We start from the raw sequence: 20,293 nt of genomic DNA, 5'->3' as shown, positions 1-20,293 counted from the left end.
AGAAAAAGAACTTAGAAGATTCGAATGAAATCTATCCTCTTATCCTCAACCTAACAAAGCAATGGGAAACCATGTCAAGCTGTGAAGGCTAGGAAACTCATCGACCATAACACACACTGCACTCATAAACACTTGCCCATGGCGTCGGTACTAGGATCTTCCTCAACTGCAATCTTGGCTTCCAGGCCCCTCACTTCTCAGACCTCCAAGCCTTCCATTTCCTCTCTCACTTTATCTCCAGGTACATTACTAACTAAACAAACTAAACCCCACTCCATTTTTCTGGGTCAGAACCATAATTTTGGGCTTAAATTCTCATATTGAGTACATATGTGATAGACCCAGTTCGTTTATGGTGCTTCTTTGTCCAAAAACTTTAAATTTGTTGATTTTTAGTCTTTAGCAATGATGATAAGAAATGGGTTTTAGCTTTTTTAGTGGATTGATATTGATGTTGACAATTGTGGGTTTTCAGGGCAGAGTAGTGGGAGGAAGTTTTATGGAGGAATTGGGATTCATGGTAAGAGAGGGAGGTCTCAGTTCCATGTTGCAGTTACCAATGTTGCAACTGACATCAACTCTGTTGACCAGGTACTTGTCTAATGTTGTTGATTTATCCTATAGTTTAGTTCATATTTGGTTTTTGTTGCTATCTTTTCTATTCAAACACATGCTATAGATAAATTGGTTGCTCAAAAACTTCAAGTTACCATGAATATTTCTTGTAGTGTTTGAATAAGATTTGAGGTCCTTTTGTGCACTCAGGCTGTTTGTCAAAATAATCTTATGGTTAATGAGTATTTCTTTTAACTTTATATGTAAAAAAGAACAAAAAGAAAATTATATCTGTGGATGATAACATTTCTTGGAAGTGAATGTTTATAGCAGAATTTTAACGAATAGGAATTGAATTTTATGCTAATAAGGATTGTGAACTTGATGATTTCCAGGCCCAGAAGCTTGCTGCAAAGGAAAGCCAGAGGCCGGTGTATCCATTTCCTGCTATTGTTGGACAGGATGAAATGAAACTATGCCTTCTGCTAAATGTGATTGATCCCAAGATTGGAGGTGTCATGATCATGGGGGATAGGGGAACAGGGAAATCCACAACTGTTAGGTCCTTAGTTGATTTGCTTCCTGAAATCAAGGTAGTAGCTGGTGACCCATTTAATTCAGATCCAGAAGATCCAGAGTCCATGGGCGTGGAAGTCAGAGAAAACATTATGAAAGGAGAGAACCTATCTGTTGTCATGACCAAAATCAACATGGTTGATTTGCCATTGGGTGCTACAGAAGATAGGGTCTGTGGGACAATTGACATTGAGAAAGCCCTCACTGAGGGTGTCAAGGCATTTGAGCCTGGTCTTCTAGCTAAAGCTAATAGAGGAATTCTTTATGTAGATGAAGTAAATCTTTTGGATGATCACTTGGTGGACGTTTTGTTGGATTCAGCTGCCTCAGGTTGGAATACAGTGGAAAGAGAGGGTATTTCAATTTCACATCCAGCTCGGTTTATTCTCATTGGCTCAGGTAATCCGGAAGAAGGGGAGCTAAGGCCACAGCTTCTTGATCGGTTTGGAATGCATGCACAAGTGGGGACTGTCAGGGATGCAGAGCTGAGAGTCAAGATTGTGGAGGAGAGAGCTCGTTTTGACAAAAATCCCAAGGAATTCAGGGATTCTTATAAGGCCGAGCAAGAAAAGCTCCAACAACAAATTGGCTCAGCTAGAAGTTCACTTTCTTCTGTTCAGATTGATCGTGATCTCCAGGTGAAAATATCCAAGGTTTGTGCAGAGTTGAATGTTGATGGGTTGAGAGGAGACATTGTGACAAATAGAGCTGCAAAAGCTCTAGCTGCTCTAAAGGGAAGAGATAACGTAACCACGGATGATATTGCCACTGTAATTCCTAACTGCTTAAGACACCGCCTCCGAAAGGATCCCTTGGAGTCAATCGACTCAGGTTTACTTGTCATTGAAAAATTTTACGAGGTGTTTAGCTGAGGGAGGTATTTGTATTATTCTTGAATAGATTGATGTTTTATTTGATATTTTGTTGGCATTTCCATTCTCTTTCCCCGCAAGCAAAATTCAGAATTATTTCCATGGACATTTAAGTGTTACCCTAGTAGTATTGAGGAGCATGAAGTTAAAGAGTCCATATGTATACAGGTTCTGTCAATAGTTTTGCTGGAATCAATTCAATGACGCTTCAATTTTTTGTTTTCTTACAAAATAGCTTGTTTTTATATGTGCAAATCAGCCACTAAACCAAGTCATGCTGAGATTTCTCTTCTGATATTATGGAGGTACAACTGCTAATAGATCAGGAAACCTTAATAAGTGAGTCAGCTGAACAATGTTTCTTCTATTTGCTAATAATGTGTAGGCAACATTCGTGGGGTTTTTTTTTTTTTTCCCCCCAAATATCTGTCATGAAAGTACTAAAATAAAATATATATTTTTTTTTATTGATATGAGGTAAACAATGATCTAATTACCATTGATCATTTTGTGCAGTAGCCATCAACTTCAGCCATGATCTTGCTTGATATCCAATAGTCTGCTTACCTACTGAGATTTTTGGTCATAGATGATCTAATTAGTTTGCAAAAAAGCAGAACATCTAGCACACAATAACAACAGTAACAAAGTATAAGGAAAAAGAAAGAAGAGCTGGAGAAAATGTTAGTTATTTCATTTTCATATTTCAAATTCAATCCTTCACACAGAATGATGTGATAACTTATACATTGCAGATTGTAAATAATTAGTAGTGTTAAACAAGTATCACAAGATATAAGTCCCATAAAAAATGCTTAGGATCTATGTTGTAGTAGTATTGCTGTTAGTAGCTCTATTCCAGAAATTGGGCCTCTGCTCTAGAAATGCTGGTGGCCGCTCGAAGATAAATGATGCTGCCTTAATCAAGATTCCAGCAGTTAGAGCCCATATCACATACTTCTCAGTCTCTGCTTCATAATCGAAGTAATGCAGTAGATACTTAACTCCCTTCCATTCTCTCTCCTCTTCTCTCCTATTCTCATCCTATGCAAGAAAAGAAATGTCACTCAGGAATTTCTTTCAGATTAAATTTGTCGAAGAGAATAAAAAATAGGAGTGAGAATTGAAAGTATGGTAAGACCTTGAGAAACATTTCTATGGGAGCATCGAATATTGCCTCCACTTCAGCAGCATTTGGACTTGGATTGAATGCTTTCATATCAGAGAGTATGCCAAGCACAGGAACTACTGTCAAACCAATCTGTGCAAAGAAACCAGTTCTAGTCAAAAGCAGGTCAAGTGTGTAAATTGTAGTTCTGCTGAGCAACTTTACACCATGGCCTACACCTGCAGATACCTCTTTAGACCCCAAGGAGACTTTAAGAACATTTCATTCCAAATTTGAACAAAGATAGGCAGAAAATACAAAACAAGCAATTAGTTTAAAGTAGTTGTCAACTTTGCTATGAACACAACTTGCCCTACAACTTGATGAGATAGCGAGTTCAGAGCAGTAGACAATCACTTTACATTAACCCACCACTAACATCATTTTTATTTTCACTGCTCACATCCTTAAGTTGTGGTAAAGGTTATGTTCTGGATTTATTCAAAGCACAAATGATTTTAACATTCTATGATTTCGAACACTTTAATAGGGTTCAAAATATATGAACATTAAAGATTGCACCTGAGGCTTGTCATTAGTCATTACTAGTGAATGGTTGATTACAATTCTAATACGAATGACTCAAGAAACAAGATCCAATTTCATTTTCACAACATCATGTCAAACCTCCCCACACGATGCATAAGGGCCATAATTACTATCGATAGTTGATGATTTATCATTAAATCATAAGTCTGAACATCAATATGTCTAGGAGTGCTGATATAGTTCGAGACCCATTGTCACATCCAACAATTTGTTTTAAAATCTGCCGACATAACCCAAATCAATTCATATCATTTTTGTACCAATGATGATACTTATACTGAACCATGAAAAATATTGTCTCATCCCATACAAGATACAACTAATGGAAGTTTTAGAGTGAGTGATATAAGTTAGACTGGCACACAGAGAGTGCACACCCCTCACAATATTGGACTCGCAATCAACCTAAATAAATTTAGCGATCATCCAATTTCACAACATATTGAAGTGGTTGATTGTGATTGTTTGTCATTTTCTGTCCGCTACTTTTAACGTAAATTTACCACTCACAGTCAACCACTTTAATAAGTTGTCAAAATTGGATGTGTCGTAAAAAAACAAGCAATTAGAGACCTTAAATTGCAAAGCATTATGCCATTATAACATGTATTTACCTTAGTGACAAAGGGTTCAAGAACAGTGACAACATTGACAAGGGAAGGGTCCAAACCGATCTCTTCCTTGGCCTCCCTTAATGCCGTCTGTACATCATCAGCATCACCTTCCTCTCTTTTCCCACCGGGCAACGAAACCTCACCTGCAACCAAAGCACATACACAAACCCAATTCTTGTTTTCAGTCACGGAAGAAAAAAAAACCCAACACAAAATCAAAACCACAAAGCATGGCTAGTGGATCTAGAACTGTACAGTACGTACCAGAGTGCGTAGAGAGATTAGAAGCTCGCTTGGTGAGGATGACACGTAGATCTCCATAGGGATCTTGGAAGAGGCATACCAGAACTGCAGCTCTCTTATTGGATCCCAACGTTTGTTGTGTCGAGTTGGTACCATCGGGAATTGGAATTGGAAGTGGACTAGGTTTGTGAAGTCGGTATTGTTGAGCTAAAGTTTCAAGCCTCTCTAACACTTTTCCGAGGCTGTTGGAATTGGAAGTGGAACCCATTATTGTTTTTGGGGCTTTTTCTTTGTTTTTTAGTTTTTTGGCAATTCACAATTGACTTGTTATGCGAACCGTCCTCTTTATGCCTCAACGACATTTATTTGTGCACGTGGGTTCAAAAAAAAAAAAAAAAAGAGGCGGAAGAAAAGAAAATTGCGCAAATGCGCAAACGTTTGCCACAAAATTGACTTTCTTTTTCCTTGCCAAACACGTAATATTGTCCTTGATGTTGAAACTTTATACAAAACTTGGTTGTGTGGAAATGCAGTTTCTGCGTTTCCTTAACTAACCCACCCTACCTAAGTCTCTAGTCCTAACTCATACCAAACTTTAATTTGATTTTGAAAAGAAAAGAAAAGAAAAGTAGAGTCAAGGTTTGTAATGGTAGTTTAGCACAGGGATCAGTGGCGGAGCTAGAAATTTTGAATTGGAAGGACCGAAATATTTTGTCAAGATAAACTCAAATCACAAGTAGATACTTCCTTAAAAAAAATCTACATAATATATATGTGTGTATGAAAATATAAATTTTAATTTTCTTATTCTAAAGTAAGTTATGTACATATACACAAAATTATCAACTTTAATACCTATATATACACACTTAGACACAAAATCTTCTTTATAAGAGAAACTTATAATCTTCTTAAACTCTAATAAGTATACAAACCAAGGGAGTTAATACCGTACCGGAGGCTGTACCGGTTTGCCCAGTAGTACGGTATATTTCGGATACCGGTCAATACCGGTGTACCGTTTCGGGTTTACCGCTATTTTTTATATTTTTAAATAAATATATATATGTATTTATGTGTATATATATTATAATAAATATAAAAGTTTACCATAAAACATTTCCTCAATTCAAAACTAATTATTCATAATTTTAGGCTTTAGTATCAATTAAAAGAAAAAAAAAACATACAATATAAAAAATAGAAAACTTAAAAGTTACCATTGCATACTAAGAAAACAAATAATACTAATAAGTTAATGCAAATAAGTTACCATTCTATCCTAACAAAAATTCAAAAATTACAAAACTTAAAAAAAAAATTAAAAAAAAAAACTTTTTTCTGTACTGGCCGGTACGCCCGATATTGCCTGAAATTGGCCGGTACGGCCGACATTTAAACCGGTACAAAACGTTAATATTTCGATACCGGTATGCAACTGGTACGGTACGTACCGGCCGGTACGGTATCGACTTCCTTGATTACAAACATTGTATAATTGGGTATACAACATACAAATATATAGAAAAAAAAATGAATATAGTATCTTCCATCAAAATCATGCTCAACAATAATACTTTACATAATAAACTTCATCAATTATTATTTTTATAGCAAAATTATTCATAATTTCCTTTTTAATACATAAATTGTTTGCAAAACTTCATCTATTTTTGACAAATCAAAATCATAATGTTATAATTGAAGTCTCATATGAGCTTTTTTTTTTTTTTTTTCTTGATAAAATCTTGAGAATATGAAATATCAACCAAATTGTGTATATTATGAATGTTGAATGATTTAAATGCATTAATAGGTTTTGAAATTGAGCTAAAAATTAGGGGTTCCACACTTCCACTATTTACTCACAAAACTTACTACCTAATTATTTCATTCTATTGCAATTGTATATTAACTCTAAACTCTCTTTTTTTGAGAAAAATTACTAGATTATTTGATCAATACTTTCTTTTGGGGGGGGGGGGGGGGAATACTCCTATTTTTTTTTTCATATAACCTTTAAATATTTATAAAATATACCTAAATGGTAAAAAAAAAAAAAAAAAAATTTGGAGGGGCCAAGGCCCCCCCAAGTATACATGTGGCTCCGCCACTGACAGGGATAGAAATAAAGTTATGGAGATTGGAACTGGTTATTTCCAGCGCCTATTCATGACAACTGAATCCACTAATGTAGTGATGAGCTTAGCGTGTGTGGACAAAGTAGTAATCAAAGGCATAAATTCTAATTTACTCGTGAGTTAAGGCCCTTAAATTAGGTCGCTCAAGCAATAAATCAAATGTCTCATTCCAAGTCAGCCTGGTTTGAATGGCATGGGTGTAGTGTTTAAAAAAAAAAAAAACTACTAGGATGTCGTGTTCCTTGAGATCACCCAAGGTGTCCTTTCAACATTGAATTTTGACCATATGCTCAAGAAAATGTACTACACATATCATATTTGCCCGGTCATCCCCAAGAGTAAATAACCAGAGAAGATACAAGATTATTATAAACCCATTACCCTGTGCAATGTGATCTTCAAGATCATTGTCGAAGTGTTGACAAACAGATTGTAAGGCATCCTTCCCTAGGACATCTCGGACACACAAATTACCCCTTTCTTTTTTTTACTGAACACACAAATTACCTTTGTACCATGTAGACTCATTATTGATAATGTTCTTGTAATGTATTCTATATGATTCTTAAAAACTAATGGCAATTATGGCCAAATGCCATGCCCCTAAAACACGATATGAACAAAGCTTAAGATTGTATAGCATTTTTTTTTTTTTTTTTAAAAATATAGTTTAGAGGAGATGTTTAAATGGGTGTTTATGCATCCTAGATACACTTGATTATGATATGCGTGAAATGTGTGTTCCTTACTTTTTGAGACAAGCTGAATAGGATAAAGAGATGTTTGATGTATATGCTTTTAAGAGTGGTTCTAGATTAACTCACTTATTCTTTGCTAATGATATGTTGCTATGCTATTTAGCCAAATTTGGAATATTGCAACCAGTCTTTGCAAGATTTTGTAAATTTATGAGCCTCCAGCCAAAAGTTGAAACTGAGGCAAGACTTTATTCAATTTCAGAAAGAACACCAAAGTGGAGACCAAAGAGAATATAGAATACACTATGACTCCCTAAGATCAAGAACCATAAGATACTTAGATCTTTCATCTGTTGTTGTGTAATCAAAGCAAGCCACTTTTGGTGCAATTAAAGATCGAGTTTGTGTTAGAAATTAAGAGGAAAATAGGACACTCAAAGTGGGCATGTCCCTCTGTATACCTCACCAAGAGTAACATTTAGAAGTTATAAAGTGATGATTTGAACTGTTACTCTACCCCACTATGCCCACTCAATATTAATAAAGTGTTGTGTATATAAACACAATGAGTAGTATCCACTGTAAAGTGAAAGAAATCTATATTTCTCATAGTGTTTGCAGAGTATTGTAACTCTTAGGTTGTGGGTTATATTTGCATCACTCTAGTAATGTGAAACACCGTCAAAGAAATATTTTGGTTTGTGAGCTAGACAATCTGGTATACAGAGCAAATCTAAATTGTTGGTCTACATGGAGGCTAGCTCTAGACAACATAGAACAATCTCAAAACTTGTGTAACTGTTGGTTTAGGCCAAGAGAGGTATGTCGAAAAACCAATTGTTAATATTCCGCTGCAAAATCTATGTTTCTTACAATTTGGAAGTAGTTTTTGGGATGAAAGAAAAAGTTATTGTCACAAGTAGGAAGAGAAGAATTAATCAAAGTGACAGTCCAATTCATACATGTGTACACCAAGTTAGGGATAATTGGTTAAAGAGAGAGTTTGCTAGATCAGCTTCACCAATATGGACTTTCTAAAAAAAAAAAAAAAAAAAGAAGCTTCACCAATATGGAAAGCAATTGAAAAGGCAAGATATTGAATAAGAAAAATGGTATGTTAACGTTTTTTAGTGGACGACATGTTTATAGTGTTTGGCTTGACCCTTGGGTTCTAGGAATTGAAGGGTTCATCCCAATCCCTAAAAATGATATTGTTGAAAAAAACCCTCTATTGGTGGCCAGCCTAAACAACCTAGTGACTCACAGCTAGAGGAAAGAAATGTTGTATGAGCTGTTTATTGATACTTCAGTTGAGGCCATCAAGAGAATCACTATTCCCATTAGACCAAAGCAAGATAGTTTAAGTTGGGTTGAAGATACAAAAGGGTTGTTGTCAGTGAAGTTTGCTTATAGGGTTATCCAAGGCCACCGGTCAACAAGTACTAGTGCCTCAAGTATAGCAACTGGTGTAAATAACTAGCAAAATCTATGGAGGCTCAAGATCCATGAAAGTTAAAAAAAATGTTCTTATGGAGGCTGGTCTCAGACATCCTACTAATCAAAGAAAATATTGCATAGAAGTTAGCATCAAATGACAGCAATTACTCGCTATGTAAGGAAGCAAGAGACCAGCACTCATTTTTTCTTTAATTGCCCAATAGCCAAGGCTATCTGGTTTGGGTGTTGTGAAGGTTTCATAGCAAACATGTTACATGGCTCTAATTGTGGGGATATATTCAAAGCTATACTAGAATATCCTCCTCAAGCAATCTTGCATATGGCATTAACATTGGAGTCAATTGGAACTTCAGAAATCAAGTAGTTCATTCTAGTGACCAAGAGATTAAGCTGTACAAAGTTATTAGTAACTTAGAATGCAGAATAAGGGAGCAAAGCAGTTTCTTACAATAGCCAGTGAAGCAAAGAAGAAGAAAGCTGACCATATGCAGTGCCCTCCATCGGGTATGATCAAATTAAATGCAGATGCTGTTGTTTCTGATAATTGTTCGTTGCAAGAAATGATAGAGGTGAATTACTAAAGGCTTGGGCTAAAAATATCTTGCCTTGTGATCCATTATTAGCAGAGGCTTCTGCCAATTTTTGGACTCTACAACTAGCAATCTCAGAGAAATTCCCATACATCCTTGTTGAAGAAGACCCCAAGATATGCATTGACACTATCAACAAAAATGGAGAAGAAAGTTGCTGGTCTGTTTCTAACAATAACTGTAATATCCTTGAACTGAAGAAAATGTTTTTTTTTTTTTTTTTGGTGGGGGGTGGTGTGTGGTGTGGGTGGTTAAGAGGGAGTTGAATCATGTAGCCCATTGTATGACAAGATACTCCTTGGTGCTAATAGGCCTTATGGTTGTTGTTGTAATACATCTTCCATCCCAGCTACTGTTAGGGAGGCTTGGAAGACTGATTTTGTTGTTCTTTCTTCTGCTTTAGATTTAGCAAATAATAATAATAATAATAATAATAATAGTTAAAAAAAAAAAAAAAACTTGTGTACACCATAAGTTGCTTTAAATTGTCACAAGCCCTTTATGATGAACACAATAGAACGTTGTGCAACAATTGGTGAGGTATGGACTTCAAAGACTCGGGTGCATTTAACTTGGCATATTTAGCCAAATAGGACTGCTGGTTATTGCAAAACAATCACTCTCTATTCTTCAGACTTTTTATAGCCAAATATTTCTCATCTTGCTCTTTTCTAAAAGCACCATTGGAAAATAGATCACCCAAAGTCTGGCTCCAATCACTAATAGGAATATGACATTTGTCATTATTATGTACAATGCACTCACTTAACCCAACCAACCTTATGTGCAATACACATGACGAGATACATATCCTTATTGGTGGTTGGAATCCAAGGCTCCAATCCAAACCTTTTCTTCTAAATTTTAAGGTTAAAGCTGAAAGTCATAAATGTTTTTTAAAATTTTTTCATAGCTTGTTATTAGTCAAAGAAACGTTCTAAAGACTTAAGAGGATCCTAATTTGAATTCCAAGTTGTTTTCTTCTTTCTATGCAAGTCCTGATGAATGCCGAATTGGATGCGTCAACAATATTGGTCGGAATGCTGCTTACCAACAGCAGATCCTCCTCATCAAATATTAAAGCAATATTTTCTTTATTAAAAAAGAAAAAAATGTTAACAAAAATACCAAGGTGGACTATAGCTTGAATCATGATAGATTTCAATCTCCAAAGTGTCGCATGAACAAAGCTACCTTGGACTGTGATGATTTGAACTTTTAACTTTAAAGATGACCAAATCCACTCTTCATTTTTGTGTAAAAATTTTGACTCTCATGTTCTCAATAAAGTTTGATTATATTCGTTAACAGATTTTATCAAATTCAATTTGAATTTAAGCTCAATTATTAAATAAATTTATTTAAAACATTATTGTGTTCATGAATAAATTTGTGAACACATGCATATTTATAAAGACTTAAAATTGGATTGTATAAATTTATAAATAATTTTATAAGATATCAAATTATTATTTACAAATTAATGAAAATAATCCATTTATCGTAAGAATACAAGGTTAATGGATTTAATTTATAAGTTCATAACAAAAATTATTCTATTTAGTTAATTAAAGTAATGCAATTTTAATTAAATTTATTTAGTAATTATTAGCACATGCTTTTTAATTAAATTTATTTACTAATTATTAGCACATGCTTGTGAAAGGTAAATAATAACTAGTTGTAGTGTTTACCATATATAGGGAAAGAATTACTTTTTTTTTTTTTTTTTTTTAAAGAAACTAGGATAAAATAATCTAGTAACTCGTAAACAAGCTCAAGCTTCTTCCACAAGAAAATAAATCAAACTTAAACATATATTTTAGTTTGATAATAAACTCATGCTCAACTTATACACAAAATAAAATTAAATAAATGATCATGAACTTATAATACTTGATTTGGATCAGGCCTTAATTTTGACAAGATTTTAACATTCCATTCCATTTTCCCCTAAATATAATCTCTTTCTATTTCCTAAGGTTCGTATAAAGCCTATTTTACTGAATGAGATCTAAATAAACCATAATATTATTTTTCATCACAATTTAGTCCACAAAATTTTAATTACTACATTTGACACTAAAATTTGAATTAAAATAAAATCGTAAAGATTCCGTTTAAATTAATACATTTTGTATGGTTTCATTTTAGAGCAAAGGAGATTAGTTCTAGTGGAGGCAAATTGCTAAAATGCTAAATTTACTAATCAAATATAACAAAATGCTTCTGTATCAGTAGAGGGAAAGCCAAATTTTTTGGTTGTTGAGCTACAGTGCACAGCTATCTTTGCGTGTGCACTGTAGCTCATATGCTAAAAAAAACAATATTTTATTAAAAGATATATTATTTTATTGTGTTGGTGGTAGTGGTTGTTTATTGTAATGTTTATATTATTTTATTATGTTAAATGCTAAAAAAAAACTACTGATATTGAGTGTTTTGTAAAGTGATGTGATAAAATAAATAAAATAGCCTTTTGTAGTGTTAAATTGCTAAATTTTTGGCACTACCAACACTGATGTTGATGCTAAGGCCTAAGGGAGTTAAATTTAGCAATTGAAAGTTAATGTGCTAAATTATAAAAGAGCTCAGCTATACCAGTTAAATTTAGCAATTGAAAGTTAATGTGCTAAATTATAAAACAGCTCGGCTATACCACATGGGGGTAAAGAGACAACTGCAAAGTGTACCTATTCACTACCTACCAAGGCCATACACAAAATTTCCAATAGAGATACACCATAATTAGAAGCTCCACAAATATCGAAATTAAAATTTCAAGAAGAGTATTTGATCATTTGTTAAGCCAAGTGGTAAGATCCTTTTTGTGGACTAGTAATTGGATGCTATAGTCTCATAGGCAAAAAGGAGTTCTAAAGCTTCATTCAATTAAAATCCAGCAATTTCATTTTTTTTTTTTTTTTTTTGAAATGGCAACAACTTCATGTTTTTGTAATCTTTAGGCTTGGGAATTCCTTTTTAACAATTTTTTTTTTCAATCATACAAAATAAGAAGAGAAATTTGTACATGGGCTTTCATGTTCATTATCATAACAAATGCAAGATTACCCTGGTGAATAACACCTCAGCATTGATAAGAGTAAACTCAATTGTTCTTCCCTCTGTAAAACAATGAGGAAAAATTCTTGATGCTGATAAGCTTGTCAATTGTGTTAATCAATAACCAGATAGGCTCTTTGTTCTTGAGATCAGGTCCTGCAACAGCTTACAGATGAAAATCATACAGAATTATAAGAAAATTTATTGAGGAAATTTCCAGTTAAAGAAAACCAGACCTGAACAATGGTGAAGAGGGTGACTCCAACTTCTTTGTTCGGATAATTTACTCACAGCTGAGATCTCTTTGACAACCAATGCCAGTTGCCTCCTCCGGTCTGAAATATATCAGCCTCTTCAGTTTAAATACATCTAACTAGAGCAATGTTTCAGCTTCTCAGTTTTTTTTTTTTCAGTACATCTAAAACAATTATCTTGAATACATTATAATAGTCCAACAACCACAGGTTGTGATGGACATCATTGCAGAAGAATGAGTATACATAATTACAACCCACAGTATTTCCCTTGAAGTCAAGGCATGTTAATATCTTTATCAGTATCTCTAGAAACCTTGAAAATGGGATTCTGTTCCAGAAAAGCTGGTGGCTGTTTGTACACAACTGATGCAGCCCTTATCAAGATCCCAGCAGTTAAACCCCATATCAGATACTTCTTATTCTCCATTTCATAATCAAAGTAATGAACTAGATACTTGTGTCCCATCCACTCGCTCTCCTCTGTTCTCCTATTTTCACCCTGGATCATATATATGGTTAAGGAAAATTAAAAGATAAAACTCATGTAATCTAATCATCAAGAAATGGCCTTAAAAGAGAAAAACCTTGATAAACATTTCCAAGGGAGCATCAAATACTGCTTCCACTTCATCAGGATTGGGGGCAGGCTTGAATGCTTTCTTTTCATTAAGTATGCCAATAACAGGAACCACTCTCAGGAGGTGCTGCAGAGAAAAACAATAGTTGCTAAACCACCCAATGGGGGAGAACCTAATGAATGGTTGACACACAATTGGTCATGTGTAACTCAACATGCAAACTTATCCTATGCTAATCTCGTACTTGGATTGTAATGAGAGACACAAAAGATGAAAAACATTAGTTATTTATGAAATAATAATTTGTGCACCAATTATGAGGAGTAATATGGAAATATGTGATGGTTTTCTTGTGATGGTGAAAGATGACAGTTTTGTTTACAGGCTAACTTTTTAAGAACTCTGCAAACCCGACAACCGTGTAAGTCATTTGAAAAGTTTTTCTTATATCTCTAGGCAGATTCGCCTCTGGGTAAAAAATAAATCTGACACTTAAATACATGCATAGTTCACAAGAACGTCTACAACACTGTTGCCTTCTTAATAAAGGTAGTTGTGAAGAGCTAGTGAACATGAAGCATTGCAATAACTGTCCAGACAGAATATGTTAGATTCCAGGGAACAAGAATTTCCCAAGAAGATTTGAACTATGTTAATGTGAATATGTTGGATTAAGCCAATGAAACTCGATATTAAATTAAGTACTTCCATCTACACATCCAACTCAGGGACATTAAGGCATGATTCAAGATTAAGCTTTATAGCCATTTGGATCGTAAAGCATCATGGAGATTGAATCAAGTGAGTTTATTGTATTCTTTTCTTGTACATATAGAGAATTGTACCAACTTTTATACATATCAATACAAATTTGATTATTTGCTAAACACTTTTGTGACTGTGATTTATCAACATGAAATTTGTGTGCATGCCTTCCATAAAGGAACACCAACAGTCACAAGAAATCCACCTTGAGCCATGTGACCTGTACTCCCTGAAGCACAATCATCAATATCCTATCACACCATTTGTGAAGAAGTCTTACCCCCACAAATCTCAAAAGAGAGTTTGCAAATCAACACTTGGATTTCAAACTTTGCATTTCCAGATATTAAATAATAGAGCTAATCCCAAAATCCAAATCAAAAGGATAGAAATTCCAACTCTTTGCTCCTCTATAAGTCTAACACAAAATGAAACTAAACTGAATAAAGTTATCCACCAACTAATCTAAGAAATCCTACTTGGACATGAAGACAGCAGCCAAAAAGGACTGTATTTTGGTAGGTAGATAGTGGGGGAGGGGGAGGTTGAGGGGGAGGTGAGCAGCCAAAAAGGAACTAGTCAATGCTTTTACATAACCTCTCTGCGTTTCTTTTGAAAAAATCATTCTCCCAAAGTTTAGTGATGGATGAGCTGCAACTGATTGTTAATAATATCCAGGGTGCCTAATTCTTGAATCGTGTACCTCATGCTATGGAAAGTTAAGTTTTAGTTTCAATTCAGGATTTACAAATACTCATGAAGATCTGAGAAAAAATATAAAATTTAGTAATTGGAAGTAGAAGGGTTTTCTAGTTTAAGCACGAAGCACCATTGAACATTATTACTCCTTATAATTTAAGGATGGGACTTGAAATGATTGTGAACTTCTGCCATGCAAAAAGCCCTTTCAAAAACCTCTCAACTCCACTTCTCATATCTACAAAATACTTTTTCCTTGTAAACTAAGGTGCAAAAGTGAAAGCTTTGTGCACTAGGTATGACTTTAAGGCCGCAAACTTAAGATAACTTATTTTGCCTATACCATTATATCACAGGAACGATAAAGATCCATATACCAGTTCATACACCAGACACATTCAGTTAGCAGTACAAATAAGTAAATAAAATAAACAAATGAAATTCCAATTATCCTTTCCTAATCGATTTTCCAAACCTACATACAACTTCCAACACTGAAAAATTTAGGCACTGGTTTATGAAAAATTAAAAGATATAACATAATTGGAACATACCAACCAACAAAAACAAAAAAACAGTAAATGATAGTGATATATTACCTTAGACAAAAATGGTTCAAGAGAAGTGACAACATTGACAAGCGAAGGATCCAATCCAATCTCCTCCTTTGCCTCCCTTGTGGCAGTGTCTCCATCATCCTTATCCCCCTCCTCTGCTTTCCCACCTGGCAATGCAACTTCACCTGCAACAACAAACCCACATATTAATTGGTGTCAAATTTCTCATACTTCATATCAAAAAAAAAAAAAAAAAAAAAAAAAAAACCAAACAAAAGAAAAAGGGTGTCTGAAACTGCACTGACCCGAGTGAGTGGAGAGGTTGGAAGAGCGTTTGGTGAGAATGACACGCAGGTCACCATCGTCACCTTCAAAGAGACAGATCAAAACAGCAGCTTTGTGGGTCTTGTGGGCTCTGATTCTTTGTGGGTCTTGTTGGGCAATTGGGGTGGCTGATTCTGCAAAACCCACTTGGGAAACAACCTTTCCGACGTTTTCTTCGAGGATTTGCTCGTCCAAGTCCCCCATGGTTGGTGTTGCCTTGTAGAGACGGAGCTGTTGGGCCAAGGCCACCAGTTTCTTTGAGCCTGAGCTGGATGATGAGTCCATGAGTGTGAGCTTGGAGAATAAAAGGGTGTGGATTTTGATAGGCTTCGGAGAATTGGAATCATAAAAAGGGTTTAGAGGATGGTTTAGCGGAATTGGCTAAAGCAAGCAGAAGGGTTTTGAGGGATGGCATGGGATAAATTATGAGTCATGAATTAAAAGTGTGCGAACCAGAAATCTGACTTGATCTTCTTAAGCATGATTTGAATTTTGAAGGAAATTTGGGTCATTGAAATTGAATAATTAAATGTCTAACTTTTCAATTGCTCCATAATCATTGAATAATAATAAAAAAATTTGAAAAGCAGTTAAAAGAATTCAACGATTTAAAAAAAAAAAAAATTGGTCGAGAAACTCAATGATATTTTTTTTTTTTGCCGAAGGAAATTCAATGATGTAGGATTCGGAACATGGATCCGACTTATATACACCAACTCTTGTTTGTTTGTTTATTTGTTTAGACAGACAGGGCCCATTGCTTGTTTCTTGCCCAAAAAAACTGAGTGAAGATTAGATATGAGAATGAGAAAAAATATGATGGCCAGCCCATGTCACACGCGGGGAGGAAAAAAATGCCAAAGTGGAGAGAACTGAAGATAGAGTGGACAGGAAAATGGGCCCAAATGCCCAAGTATTAGAATCAACTACCCAAGTTATAAAGGTCAGGAGCTACAGTTTTTTTTTTTTTTTTTTGAGAAAGAAGAAAAAAAAAACAGGTTGGGTGTTTAAATATGCTATTGGTCTTCAATTTTTATGGTCACTTTTATTTTGGCTCTCAATAAATTTTTTATCGGTTCATTCCTTTGCTCTTTTCAAATACATTTCAATATTACCTTTTTCTTCATCTGGCTCGCAGAATTTGTTACAATAAAAAAAATTTAAACTTCTTAGTTGGCAAAAAAATAAAAATAAAAATAAAAATAATATTATCTAAAAAAAAATAACTTATAAAACATTAAAATCAATATTCTAAATAAAACTACTCCCATTTCTTTTCCTTTGTTTCCGTCCATTGGCAATCAAATGATGGTACGTAGACATCCTATTTCACAACCTTAAAATATATTTTTGTTTTCTCAGTAGTATTAGGAAGATGGGAGAAATGACCATTTTTCACATTCATAAAAATTGGATGTCATGAATTTATCTTTTGAAAATACAAAACATTCGAATAAAATTGACACTTAAACGGTTAAACCAAGCCATGAAGTGTAAATGTGGACCTTATCTTCTCACCTCGAAAATTTTTTCATTTGCTCAAATTCTCTTATTAATTTTTTTCAAACATTTTTCAATGATATATAGACCATTTTATCACATGAAAATGACTTGGAGGAAAATTCTTCCAACCCATTATGTGGCAATAGAAAAGATAATTCAATTATTCATGTGTTCTTTTAGTTACATGACTTTTTAAATGAAATTCTAATTGAGTTAAAGGAAAACTTTTTCCTTTCTTCCTGAAATTCAAAAACTAAAATTCTGAATGGAGAAAACTCAACACAACTGCTCTCTTTCTTGGGCTTATTCTTGACTACTAATCAAAAATCTCTTTTTAATATGCTACAAATTTCTAGCCAGACTCGTGTGAAAATTACAGCAACAATAAGAAGCTAGTGTTGGGGTTTATGCCATAAAATCCAGTTTATTAGCATGTAATAAATAATTAAATTGTTTAATTATATAAGATTATTTATAAATGAACTAATGGGATATTATTATAGCCCTTGAGATGCACTGTATGTGATTTATGTGATTTACTTACAGAAGATATAAATCACATGTTCCTTATAAACTCAAAATATAGTTCATAGTTGGTGATGAAATTGGACGTTTCATCTGCAAAGACTATAACACATTAACTAAGATGGTTTGTCTTGATCATGGAAGTGGAGACTTCTAGTTAATGTGTTAATGTGTCTTAAGAGTTAAGACATATCGAATTACACCGCTGTGAGATTAATTATTCAATCAACAACTGTCACCTGAATAATTAATCTCATGACTCCTAATTTCATAGACTCTTAATCCTTAGAAGATAGTGAACTTGATCATGAAATGTAGGTTATTTTGATATATCAGGAGTGCGATCTAATATTCACGGTCAAAACCTCAGTATGTTAGGCAATCACATGTAATGTTAAGGGAACACATATTCTCAAGATGAAATCCATAATTTCTTTTTATAGAGATATGAAATATCCCCTTAAAATAAGTTTAATGGGAACTGGTTATTCAAGGCGCCCACCTTAGTAAGAAGTTACTAAAGTTGATATTTATTGAAATCAGATTTTAATAAATGTGAATAACTAAAAGATTAAATCGGGTACTTAAGGATAAAAGAGTTGTTTACAAAGTGACAGTTCATTATGACTTTGTTCACTATGGATATTTCATGGAGGGGTCAAATGATATCATTAGAGTCTTGGGATATAATTTATTAATAAGGCCTAGAATGCAGTTATATTTATATAGTGGTATTAAATATAATTAATGGTAACTTTGGACTTGTCAAGAGTTGACAGATAAGTTCAAGGCCCATTGAAGCTAGAGTCTTATTTGTTCTATTTGCTCCCATCTCAAACCATAAACTAAAGCCCAATTGAGCAGGCCCAAAAGGCTAGCCCAATTAGATAATCAATTATGTATAAAGAGAGAAACATACAAAATTTTCAGAACATAGATTATGGAAATGGTGTGTATGTGAGTGTAAGCCACTCTCTTATTCTTCCTTGAACATATACGTGTAAACTGATTGAGATACCACACTTTTTGGGCACCATGTGGAATTGAGATGATGATTAGGGGTTTTCTCAAGTCTTGGTTTTGAATTTCATAGCATTAAGGTACGCTTTCTATTCTTCGGGAGCTGTGGTCCTTGTGTGGGATTTTAGGAGAGAAAGTAAATATGGCAATCTCTTTTCTATCACCATCCCTTTAGGCACTTTGGTAGCCTCTTTGTCCTTACTAACTAGGGTTTTAGTTGGATGTGGGCTGAGCCCTTCCTCCTCGGTCTCGTTTGTATGGTAAAAGACCTCAAAATTCTCGTCTTGAACAGGATTTTCAGTATTCTCCTTTAAAGTATTATCCTCAGATTCTGTCTCAACTTCTTTGTCTGAGGATGTAATTTCCTCTACGATTGGTTGAGGATCCTTGAAGGTAGGGAGCTTGACTAATTATGTTCCCTTGGGAGAAGGCTTACTTATAAATCCTTCAACGGCCACGTCAACTAGGGCAAGATGAGAGTCTCAAGCCTTGATTACGTGCTTGGACACTTGGAAGCGATTGGAAATAGGTTTAAAACCCAAAATCACATGGACTACACAGAGCTGATTGTCCTGATGTAGGAAGATCTTGGACCTCAGAACTCGATTCAGTAGATCGAAGTTCACCAAGCTTCGTCTCTTGGTAGTAGCTTTTTTATCTAAGAAATAGCAATTAAGAATTCGTGTTAGTTTGCAGGCTGGACAAGCTCAAGTTTTAGTAAGTAAAAAAAAAAATTATATATATATACACACAAAAATAAAATGATGAAATGGTGGATATGTAAATAAACTGTTTATAGAGTTTCATAAGCTAATGTAGACGTTTTAAGTGTCCCTAAGCCATCCCACTTGGAGTTCCATCCTGGGTAGGACAATGGAGTCTGTCATGCCACTCCCTTGAAACGATGAGAAAGTCCTCGTCCATGCCTTTGTTTGTTTCGGGGAGACAAGAGATTAGCCTAACGGCAAGAACCCTAGTTTTTAGGTAATACCCCCCCGTTGACACATTTTTGACAACTATACACCTAGTTTACGTCATGATGGGTAAGGTATATACCCAACTTTTCATTTAGTGCATCTACACTACCTAATATTCTAAACATGTTCAGAACACATTGGGTAGGGCACAGTTTAAAAAGATTTAAAAAATCCCTAGTGACTATACCCATAGGAATTCTCATAGTCCCTTCAATGAAGGCAATCATGGGAATTGCAACGGCTCCGGTAGGCCTCTTCTCATGCCATTCACCTAAGTTGCAATGCTGTATTGACACATTGCTAGGAATCCTATAGTATTTCTTAAACTCCTCTTAGTGTTCGGGAGTGTCAACCAAACTAAAAAATCTACCCATTTGGGAAAAAGAAAAAAAAAAAAAACTGCTAATATGAAAGAATAAGGGAAGTACTCTTGTTAACAAAAATGCACACTTACTAATTTGGGGAAGAAGGACTCCTCGGATGAGGTTATCAAGTGTGAGGAGCGTATTTATAATCTTTTTTGCTTCTAGGGAGGCGAAATGGAGATAAGAACCTCACATA

General features: G+C 34.5%; 3 protein-coding genes across 4 annotated transcripts; 1 reads left to right on the top strand and 2 right to left on the bottom strand.

Annotated features, from left to right (window-relative positions):
- On the top strand, positions 1 to 2,235 carry LOC112019133 (magnesium-chelatase subunit ChlI, chloroplastic). The gene is made up of 3 exons (XM_024051664.2): positions 1 to 241; positions 476 to 591; positions 951 to 2,235. The coding sequence occupies exons 1-3, from the start codon at positions 139 to 141 to the stop codon at positions 2,001 to 2,003; spliced, it is 1,272 nt and encodes a 423-aa protein (XP_023907432.1). The 5' UTR covers positions 1 to 138; the 3' UTR covers positions 2,004 to 2,235.
- Positions 2,236 to 2,676: 441 nt separating this feature from the next.
- Positions 2,677 to 4,942, bottom strand: LOC112019144 (nudix hydrolase 15, mitochondrial). Its single transcript, XM_024051675.2, has 4 exons — positions 4,599 to 4,942; positions 4,335 to 4,477; positions 3,145 to 3,264; positions 2,677 to 3,047 (listed from the first exon to the last, which is right to left on the bottom strand). The coding sequence occupies exons 1-4, from the start codon at positions 4,843 to 4,845 to the stop codon at positions 2,826 to 2,828; spliced, it is 732 nt and encodes a 243-aa protein (XP_023907443.1). The 5' UTR covers positions 4,846 to 4,942; the 3' UTR covers positions 2,677 to 2,825.
- Positions 4,943 to 12,439: 7,497 nt separating this feature from the next.
- Positions 12,440 to 16,336, bottom strand: LOC112018964 (nudix hydrolase 15, mitochondrial). 2 transcript variants are annotated; one of them, XR_002883640.2, is made up of 6 exons: positions 15,689 to 16,336; positions 15,426 to 15,568; positions 13,369 to 13,488; positions 13,098 to 13,283; positions 12,764 to 12,862; positions 12,440 to 12,683 (listed from the first exon to the last, which is right to left on the bottom strand). XR_002883640.2 is itself a non-coding variant. In XM_024051505.2 (5 exons), exons 1-5 carry the CDS (start codon positions 15,990 to 15,992, stop codon positions 12,815 to 12,817), a joined length of 801 nt encoding a protein of 266 aa, XP_023907273.2. In that variant the 5' UTR covers positions 15,993 to 16,336; the 3' UTR covers positions 12,440 to 12,814. The 2 variants fall into 2 exon arrangements, 1 of the variants encoding a protein (XP_023907273.2); XM_024051505.2 differs by having other exon boundaries at positions 12,440 to 12,862.
- Between the last annotated feature and the right edge of the window lie 3,957 nt (positions 16,337 to 20,293).

The sequence above is a fragment of the Quercus suber genome, unplaced genomic scaffold (genome assembly GCF_002906115.3).
Source record: "Quercus suber isolate HL8 unplaced genomic scaffold, Cork oak 2.0 scaffold_260, whole genome shotgun sequence".
Taxonomy (NCBI): Eukaryota; Viridiplantae; Streptophyta; class Magnoliopsida; order Fagales; family Fagaceae; genus Quercus; species Quercus suber.
The sequence above is the reverse complement of the archived record's forward strand: the minus strand, read 5'-3'. Positions and strand labels throughout refer to the sequence as shown.

Excerpts from the sequence above, each read along its gene's own strand:
- LOC112019133 (XM_024051664.2), top strand. The coding sequence starts at position 139 with ATGGCGTCGGTACTAGGATCTTCCTCAACTGCAATCTTGGCTTCCAGG. Across the intron at positions 242-475 it reads CTCTCTCACTTTATCTCCAG|GGCAGAGTAGTGGGAGGAAG; the intron begins GTACATTACTAA and ends GTGGGTTTTCAG. Across the intron at positions 592-950 it reads ACATCAACTCTGTTGACCAG|GCCCAGAAGCTTGCTGCAAA; the intron begins GTACTTGTCTAA and ends GATGATTTCCAG.
- LOC112019144 (XM_024051675.2), bottom strand. The coding sequence starts at position 4,845 with ATGGGTTCCACTTCCAATTCCAACAGCCTCGGAAAAGTGTTAGAGAGG. Across the intron at positions 4,478-4,598 it reads TAATCTCTCTACGCACTCTG|GTGAGGTTTCGTTGCCCGGT; the intron begins GTACGTACTGTA and ends CTTTGGTTGCAG. Across the intron at positions 3,048-3,144 it reads CCATAGAAATGTTTCTCAAG|GATGAGAATAGGAGAGAAGA; the intron begins GTCTTACCATAC and ends TTTCTTGCATAG.
- LOC112018964 (XM_024051505.2), bottom strand. The coding sequence starts at position 15,992 with ATGGACTCATCATCCAGCTCAGGCTCAAAGAAACTGGTGGCCTTGGCC. Across the intron at positions 15,569-15,688 it reads CAACCTCTCCACTCACTCGG|GTGAAGTTGCATTGCCAGGT; the intron begins GTCAGTGCAGTT and ends TTGTTGTTGCAG. Across the intron at positions 13,489-15,425 it reads TTGAACCATTTTTGTCTAAG|CACCTCCTGAGAGTGGTTCC; the intron begins GTAATATATCAC and ends TTTTCTCTGCAG.